General features: G+C 39.6%; 1 protein-coding gene across 1 annotated transcript; it reads right to left on the bottom strand.

Annotated features, from left to right (window-relative positions):
- Positions 1–3762: 3762 nt before the first annotated feature.
- On the bottom strand, positions 3763–9008 carry LOC118331798 (nectin-1-like). The gene is made up of 9 exons (XM_035666877.1): positions 8997–9008; positions 8689–8947; positions 7606–7723; positions 7331–7512; positions 7094–7211; positions 6798–6949; positions 6053–6185; positions 5863–5926; positions 3763–4886 (listed from the first exon to the last, which is right to left on the bottom strand). The coding sequence occupies exons 1-9, from the start codon at positions 9006–9008 to the stop codon at positions 4572–4574; spliced, it is 1353 nt and encodes a 450-aa protein (XP_035522770.1). The 3' UTR covers positions 3763–4571.
- Between the last annotated feature and the right edge of the window lie 760 nt (positions 9009–9768).

The following is a 9768-nucleotide window of genomic DNA, read 5'->3' as shown; positions in this document are numbered from 1 at the left end:
ACTGACCCAGTGTCAGCATGCAGGAGAGTCCCAGTAGAGTGACCATTGGTGGGTCACACCAAGAGAGCACTCGTTTGGTTTAGTGCATATGGTAGTCCTTACCAAAAAATTTTTGTAGTATCAGTTGAGCTCTAGTATCAAGGTGTGGTTTGAGGTTGGGTTTGGATGTGCAGGCAGATGCTTATCATAGATGGAATAACAGTGGCGGTGCAGGTGGTCTTACCTCTGACAGTGAGGTGCACATAGTAGTAATAGACTTTGGGCTCCTTGTCTATGTCATAGAAGGCCTGGCAGGTGAACAGGCCATGTGCAGCCAGAGGCAGTTTCTCGATGCTCACAGCCGCACTTTTTGAGATGACCGTCAGCGTTCCAAGCGTCTCTGCCAGATTCTGGATCCTCGTTCCTTTCCCCAAATCATACACCACAGCTCTTATAGCTTCAGTACCGGGTTTGGTAAAGCTCCATATGTACATATCAGGTAAGGTGGGACCACACTCCAGGATCACTGCTTTGCCCACCACTCCATACACACTGGTGTCCTGGTACACCACCTCCCAGTTCTTATTGATCTCCACCACTGGCTGTGCTGAAGGGGAGGACACACACACATGCAAGCAAACTTTTTGTGTGTGAAGGAAAAGGAGATGGTGGTGTCGAGTGCACTGCCAGTGTTCAGTTGCAGGATTGATTAACTCTAATTTTGCTGTAATAGTTTAATAAGGGATTCCGAAACAAACAACCTCATTAGTCAAATTACAACTTCAGTCATATTCAATTCATCAACCATCTTTTGCTTTTTTAGCTATTTTCTTTTTCTATTACCTTCTCACAGATCATATGTTATACCAGTCGATATATACTCTAGTATGGTGTTTGGTGTAACCTTAATCTACCTCCTGAGGTACACTCATCATCCACTAATCAGTTTGATCCTTGAGCAAGATACTGAACCTCAATTTTGCTTCCATTTATGTGTGTGTGTTGATTGGGATGCATGGCAGCCTCTGTCATCAGTGTATGAATATGTGTGAATGTGATGTGAGTGTAGAAAGGTGCTATAGAAGTGCAGTCCATTTGTCATTTACCATAATAAAACTGACATTCAGTGCAATAAAATGTGTTCTTCTGTTACGCATTACATCAGAAGGAGCTCCTCACATCGGTAAAACTGGTATATATGTTTGAGTAAATTAAGACAACTGTACATTTTTCCCATCAATAATACAAATTTAAGTGATCTGTATCAAACAGTTTTGTTCCTGTTAAATGTTACACATAGAATAAATAGTATTGCTGATAGATTGTTTTGAAACTACAGTATCCAATGTAGTATCTGTTGTGCTATACTACAAAATAGAATTTTGTACAACACAATCACGACAATAAATGATAAAGATTTTTTTTCCCTATTAGCAGTTCTCTTAATTTGTCTTGTCAACCATTCAAATCATGTGATATAGAAAACCAATTTTTAACTGCAACTCAGATAAGTCTAAATGAATCCACAGACACTGGACTTACCATATGTCGTAAAGGTGACCAGACTAGTAGGTAGAAATAGAAAGGCCAGTCCTAGCAGTTGGGCCACCATGGTATCATGATGATCCTGAATCAAACAGCGTCTTTAGTCCAAAAGATGTAGTCGTGATGATCAAAAGGTAAAACCTTCAAACCACAAAAGCTGCCTGTTGACGGCGTCCCTCAGATGGCTGAGGTCACGTCTTTTCCCCTCTCTGATCCAGAAGTTTCTTGGAGAATCCAGTTGCAGGCACTGACTTCGTTAGACTGAGAGTAGGAAGTTTTTCCTTTCTTTCTATCCCCTGTATCCCTCGTTTTTTTCTCCTGTGGGGTTAGAATAACACGGTGATACTGAGCTCATCTATTATACAATACAGATGCATGGGTGGACAGGTTAACTTTCCACACACACACCTGCACATTAACTAATAGCTGAAATCCAGGGTCTTCAACTGGACATTCCTCCACACTGGTCTTTCATGTTATTTTGCACTTAAATTTTCTAATTCAGCAGTCAACACTAAAAATAATTTACTTTTTCAGTCTTTTCCCTGTTCATGCAGATATAAACATCTTTCCAGCCAGCCTTACAGTGGATGCACACCAACAAAGAGGGATTAAAAACAGGGAATGTAAAAGGATTTATATCTTATTAGATTTTCTTTGCCCATTGTATATTTTAGCGCAAGTTTAAGGATAAAAAGGCCTCATAGGCCACAAAAAACAAAAGTTTTAAATTGATTGCGGAAGTGAATTTATTTAGTTACAGTAAGATCCCGCTATATTTCCCTCTAATCATCTTTGGCGAGTTGTAAAATTAAAGGCTCCAGATTTTAATTTCAGAGGTCACACGAGGACCAGAGAGCAGAGTAAACTCTACTGATGAGATTAGGATTAAAATAGATTTAGAAATCTGGCATTTTGCAACGATGGTCTGCGTTTTCTACTGTGACCTCGACACTCTGCGGGCAACCATGTGAAGATGTAAAGCCTCAGTGTCCAGTTAATGAGACGCTGACTCATATTGTGAGTTTGTGTTTCTAAAAGAGAATGGGAGCGAGGGAAATGTTGAGTGGACCCATGAGTGTGTAATGTGAAACGTGTGTCATGAATGAATGCAGGACAGAGATCAGTTTTCCTCATTTGGCAGAGACCAGGGCTGAAAGGCAGCAGAACCTAAACAAACACTGAGGGAGCAACAGTGAATGGTTTGGTTTATCAGTTATATCCAAAAGTACAATAATAGGTTGAAATTGTAATATTTCTCTTCAGTGGTTTATCACAGTGTGAGGTCATTTGTATTCTGATTTAATACACTTTAAAACCATAAAATGCTGAGTTTACAACCAATACTTCACAGACTTGAATGCACTGTATTATTACAGTGTATTATTATTCAAAATTTCTTGAGGGACGTCCATCCCAAAGGGACGAATAAAGTGAAGTCTATAATCTAAGTCTAAGTCTACAGAATTGAATTGTTTCTTTTCTTATGTTTCAAATGATCTAAAACAGTACAGGAAGACACATATAAAATGAAACGTGTGAAAAGATGCAGCTGAAGAGAAAAGGATGTAAAAATTGAGGCTCATGCTGAGCTGGCCGCTAAATCTAAAGCTCAACATCAAGGCTGGAAAGTGTGATGAGAGCTGGACGCAGTGCATCTCTAGCTACTAGTGTGCCTGTGGAGTTGGGAATTCATTGTTAGGGATTTTATCAGCATGCAAAAGCAGCTTAAGACACAAAGGGCAGCCTGGGACTCTGACAGAAACTCTAAAAGAGCGTGTGTGAAAGATATGTGTATTTCTATGTGTGGATGTAGAAGTGGTTGTGGAACACAACCCAAAACAAACGTGCTTTGGATCGCTTGGGTTGATGGAAATGTAATCACTGCCAGTGCCAACCAATGCAATACAATCTATTTTTAAAACTTTTTGGGTTTTTTGTCTCTACCAATTACAGGAAATATCTGGCTGTTTTGAGATTAGTGCTAACGTTTGTATGCTAACATGCTGATATTTAGCAGGTATAATGTTTATTATGTTCACCATCTTATTTTAGCATGTTACCAAGCTAATATTTGCTAGCCCAGGATAAATGAAAACCTTGAGGGGGGTCAGGGGATCACCAAAGTCTGGGACTGGACTGACCAACAGACCAGGTTAGACATGCCTCTGATAAAACAACAGAATTACTCTAAAGAAAACAATAAACAGACTTTTAATTGTTAATGTATAAATTGTGAAGAAAGAGTTGAAGTTTGTGTGATTCAGTCATTGCTGATATAAGTTTACATGATAATTTTTATTTAAATGCTAAAAATTCAAGGCTCATCCAACAACCAGTGTCAATACTAAAACCCACAGATACCACAAATAAAAACATCAACTTCATATATCAACAAAAATGTCTTCAGTAAATAAAAACGATTTCTTTCTTTGCAAAGAAAAACACATGATACAAAATACAGTAAAAGTATTACATTGGAACAGGAGGTAAAACCAAAAGGTGAGGTTTGCTGTTTCTCAGTAAAGGGATTGTCAGTGTGTACGACGCAGGATAAAGATGGGGGCAATACAGATAAAGTAGTAAAGTATCATCTTTTTTTTTTGTTTTCTCTTTTTTTTTTTACAAAATGAGGATAAAGTAAGGAGTCAACCACATCGGACATCAAGAGATAATCCTATCCAGTCAGTTGGAAGTTTTTCCAATCAAATGTAATACATCGAATGACGGTCAAATCATCTTTAATTTGACCTGCCTCAATCGAAAAAACTTAGAAGAAACATAGTATAACAATCTTCCCTTTTCAAAGAACACAATAAAAAATGGACAAAAGACAGAAAATGTTTCGAATTTAGACTTAATTCCAAGCCCAAAAACAAAAGCTGCATTGTCCTTTGACTTCCAGAGCCGTCCACAGTGGTGCAGACAGTGCAGAGACGCTGCCTGATCGTCCAGGGTTAAACAACCTCCTCTTAGGAAAGGTTCAGGTTCAAATCGGGTTGTGTGTCATCTGAGCTCACTGGAGAGGTTTGAGTTTGTAACAAAGTTCAGACGTACTGCTCTTTAGGAAAAGTGTATGCTGCCACTCCTGGGGGAGGAGAAGACAGGCCCGGTACTGAGGGGTATTTAAAGATGGCCGTGGTGTGTGAAGGAGGAGAGAAGGTGTTTTTTGACGTGGCGATGCTGCTGCTGCTGGTTGCAGTGGTTGGTTGTGAGGACTGGTATGGATGTTGGGGCAGAAATGAGAGAGGAGGGTTGATGGGAGGGGAGTAGGGCTCTGGGTAGTCCTCTTTGTTACAGGCAAGCCTGTAGCTCACGTAGTCCGCTGTGTTTGGAAGCTCTTCATAAAACCGTCCTGAATGCTGTGGAGAAATGAAAGACGTATCAAAATTTTTTTTAAAATACACATACTTTACAACTGGTAAAGCAGATGTAGTCCTTAAAGGTACCCTGGCTGTGAGGTTTCTGACCTTCTAGTAGTGCTATGGAACAATGTTTTTATGAACGGGTCTGTTTGTGTTTGTGCACATGCATGAGGATGCACATGCACACACACACAAGCACACAGGCAGTGAAGAATAAAACCAATTGTTTTTACACAGTTCTACTGATCTATAGGTGGCAGTAATGTGCCAGGAAACAAAAACAAGAACGTACATGTGCTCCTTGCAAGTAAAGAATTTCCCCAAAAAATGGCTTTTCAAATATTTTAAGAGGAAAATAATGCATTCAACACATTTGATTGACCTCAAAGATACCCAAAATTCATTTTGGTGAGTTACACTCAATGTAAACAACTAACTCCATAGGGCACCTTTAAAGCCCTGTCACACCAGAAGTGGCACAGCAAGATTAATCTGACATCCTCAACAATTAATTTTATATACTTGTTGCAGCCTCTTTCATTTGTGACAAAATGGATACAATAATAGAAGTAGGAAGAGAAGGAAGGTCATTATGAAAAAGTTGTATCACACAGATAATTTAATAGCACTGTGGGGCTATATTCACAAAAGGATCTTGCCACTAAAGGTTAGCTTACCAAGTTTCCTCTTAAGAGCTATTTACAAAGCACAAAACTTAAAGCACAGAGAACTCCTGATGATACCACTGATCATATGGATAACATCATGGTTGAACTCCCTAACTATGTCCATGATTGGTTGACCAGTGACCCTAAGAAACTGAGATAATCAGCACTGAAATTTGTATTTTCCTGGTATAAGAAATACCCACCACAATTTCATAAAATCTGAAGTAACTAAATCCTTCACTTAAGCTCCCTGGCAACTCTTTGAATGTGTGACATGTAAATTGCAAACACAACACATAGGTTACCTGGATATCATCTCCTGGTCTTTTCCTTATCGGCTGGGACAGTTTACTGGACGGAGAGTCGCTTCTGATCAAAAAGGAAAGAAGAGAATAAAAGATGGAGGATGAGGGTGTTAATAGAGGATATAAAGCATGTTGAGATGAACAAGCACGAGAAACAAAGCTATGGAGGGATAACGGACAATTTACTTACGAGGAGTCGTCCTTTCTACTTCTTATTTTGAGCACCAGGACTGTGATAGTGATGCCCATTAGCACTCCAGCAGCTAGTAATAAGGCGACTACGCTGATGACATCACCTGTTGCAATCTGCGGTAGAGGCTTTTCTAAAAGAAAAACACACACACGTCAATAAAAATTCAAAGATTCATTGTTTTTCAGTAGCTTTTGGATTTACAGTAAGTGTCCTGCTACATTCACATGGATTCAGGCAGACAGCAGAGGGAAAGCGCCTTCCTCACAGCACAGGAAAAACAAACAAAGCAGCAGAGAGAAACCTGCATTACCTTATGTTGCTATGGTGATGAATGGAATAAATATATAAAGTTTAACAATTAAAATCATGTATATCATTTTATTTAATTTATTAATTATTAGTGTGTCATTTTCCAGCTTGCCCATGTTTTCTCCATCTTTGAGGGTGCTACGTAACGTTCCGGTTTTAAATTCCGTTGGGGAGGGCGACAAAAAGTTAAAATATTTTAACTGTAAAATTATATTTTACTGTTGCCGTCCTGCTCTCATCCACTAACATGACATACGGTTTGCTGTCTACTGTTTGCCTGAATCCATGTGAATGCAGCATTATGCAGGTAAAAAAAACAAAGTAGAACAGAATATAATTCAAAAACATTATTAGTAACAGTAACAGTAGTAAAAGTAGTAATATCAGTAGGAATTCTTGTAAATTTTTTACCCCAGACCCCGGGAAAACGTACCTATAATGCTGACCTCCACAGAGCCTGATCGCGTCCCGATGCTGTTGGTTGCATCACACACATAGGTGCCTTGCACGTCATATGTGATTGGCCCTTTAAAGGTAAGGACGTTGTCTCGGATCTCAGCATTGCTCGGTAAGGTCCCATTTATCCTGCAGAATATACAGAAAATAAAACTTATAGATAAATAAAAAGTGTAGTGCTGCTGTGAAATCAGGCATTTTAGGCTGCAACAATCCCCCAAAGAAAGGCTGTGACAGGAAATTCAAGTGTAACACATATAAAGTTGTACTCACAGTCTCCACTGGTACAGAGAGACGGCCGGGTTGGCATCAGCTTGGCAGCTCAACTGGACGTTCTCTCGGTTCAGATACCAGTTTCCATCAAACCCATCGACCAAAACCTCTGGCTCATCTAGTACACACACAAGCACATAAAAATGTCAGACATGTACAGTAGCTTGTAATTTAACTTGTGTACTTTATTTTACCTGTATAGTTAAGTACTTATTGGCATGTTTGAGAAAGACTTACACTGAATATCGAGGGTGATGCTGTCAGTGAAGACCTCCTCGTTGTAGGTGGTGACACAGGTGAGCGTCTCCTTGTGTGTTTCCCTGCTGGGCACCAAAATGTAGTCACTCTGAACAGTCACCGTCCCGTCTGAGTTTTTGTACTCTCGGGTGGTCACTTCTCCCGGCACTCTCGTCTCCCACCTGCTCACATCAACGAGGGATCAGTATCATTACACAGAGACACATTGATGTAGGCTGATTTGTGGTTAATCGCACATAAACACAAACACGAACCTTATGGTACCAGGTGGTTTTCCATTGGCAGAGACGCAAGTGGCTACAGGTGTTTTCAGATTGGAAGAACGAGCCACCAGCGTCGGCGTGGACAAACTCATCTGGGTTGTTGGGCGAACTGAGGAAATAAAAATAAATACATGGAGTTCATCTAGCATAATAATGTGTTTTTTAAGCACAATAATAGTATAATGTTTAACTTATGGTGGCCTATTCAAGGTGCTGACGTTTTCATTTCCTAAAAAGCTGGCGATGGAAATATAGTCATTATTTATTTTTTACGGATAATATTTACCCCATGCAATTCAGACTTGCAGTCGAAAATTAAAAGGTGAAATACTGACCTACAAATTTACAAAAATTAAATTTTCACATTGTTGGCTAACTTTCTATTTAACATACAAGTGTGGTATATACATTTTTTCATCTTTTCATTAAAAAAAAACATTTCTATGTTCAGAAAACTAGTAAAATAGTATATTGTGTCTGAAAGTTCATTCTTGACATTGGAAATAGTACTTTTTAATAAAAACAAATCTTAAATTAGTCCTTCAAAATACAATGTTATGTGCCATTCAACACATTTAAGGAATATTTTGGCATTTGGAGTTAGATGAGAAAATTGATGCCACATATTTTTGCCAGGTGGTGCTTAGCTTAGCACAAATAATGGAAACGGGGAATCAGCTGTCTTGGCTCCTTTTTACTTCCAGGTAAAAAAATCTGCCTACCATTACCTCTAAAGCTCACAAATGAACACATTATATCTTGTTTGTTATATCTCGACAAGTTGTGGTTTTATTGGGGGTTATGTGTCACAGAACTTCTTAGCCAGGAGCAGTGACTTCCTGGAGTCGCTGGTCGACGATACGACTTATCCGTCTCCATGACAACAGAGCAAACTCCATCCACTGATGAAATGAGGTGCAGTTAAATGGTCCAGTAAAGGTTAGTAAGTGGACCTTGAGTACTACAGTAACCACTGATTGTTTCAAACCTACAACTTTAACATCCACTGTTTTATATCACAGTAACAATCCACCTGTATTTCACTAAGATCAGATCCTCACAAATCTGTCTTACCATACACAGTGAGGTTTACGGTGTTTTCTCGGTTCCCCGCGGGGAACGTGGTGTATTCACAGATGTAGGTTGACTCGTCAGAAAGGCGGAGCGAGGAGAAGGTGATGGTGGTGTCTTCAAGAGTCGGAGTCCGTCGCCTCACTGCTCCATTCTTGAAGGTGACGCGGTCCCTGTAGGGCGGGGCCACGGACACACCCAGGGAGGGATTGGCGATCGCCACGTTCTGCTTTGTGCCGTTCACCAGTTTCTGCCATGTTACCTTGAGAAAGAAGGATGGATAACATGTTACACTGGTTGTTTTAGAATACCTGTACATCCATGCTTCATAACTCATATCTCTCTCATATCTGATGCTTTTGATTAATAAAAGCTGCCTGCTGTGGACAAAATAACACTATGAAAGTGGGGACAGTGAATGAAAACAGTAGAGTTGCAGGCCAGACAGCAAAACAATGACCTGAATCTGTAAAGCCAAGTGGAACTGCAGATTCAAGTAATCTGATCTCTTTCACGTTGTCACATTGTTGACAACAATATCAATTATAGCTGCTTGATCATTTTACCATTAATTGGACTTGGATATAAGGATACAAGGACACATACAGTAGTTTTCCCACCATTCCTCCTTATTGCTGTTTATTTCACTGGGGAGTTTTTCCCAGCTCTTTGTCATGCACATGGTCACACGTAAACCCCCATTAGAAGCCCAGTTCAGCATAAACATGGAATAGAAAACAGGTTTCTCTTGCAAAAATCTACTGGTGTTCCCTTTGTTTTTCCTACTTTCTTAAATGTGCCATAACTGACTTTTTTGGCCACTTGGGGCCAGTTGAGTACTCTGTATGTTGGTTTCTACTAACTCCTGATGGAAATATATGGCTCTTTAGCTGCTTAATGCTCCACTATACTTGTTAACTGTGTCTGTCTGCTGTTTGGTGCTGAGAAGGAAGTGTACAGTGGGTTTCTTAGAGCTATTTTAGTGAAAATAACTGGTAACTATGGTCAAAACTTAATTATAAAGCTTTGTAAAGCCAAAGGGAGGCGCTTCAGATTTAAGTGATAATTCTCTGTAGGATCATC

This window comes from Morone saxatilis, unplaced genomic scaffold (genome assembly GCF_004916995.1).
Source record: "Morone saxatilis isolate NCDOM2014 unplaced genomic scaffold, NCSU_SB_2.0 Contig20, whole genome shotgun sequence".
Lineage (NCBI taxonomy): Eukaryota > Metazoa > Chordata > Actinopteri > Moronidae > Morone > Morone saxatilis.
The sequence above is the reverse complement of the archived record's forward strand: the minus strand, read 5'-3'. Positions and strand labels throughout refer to the sequence as shown.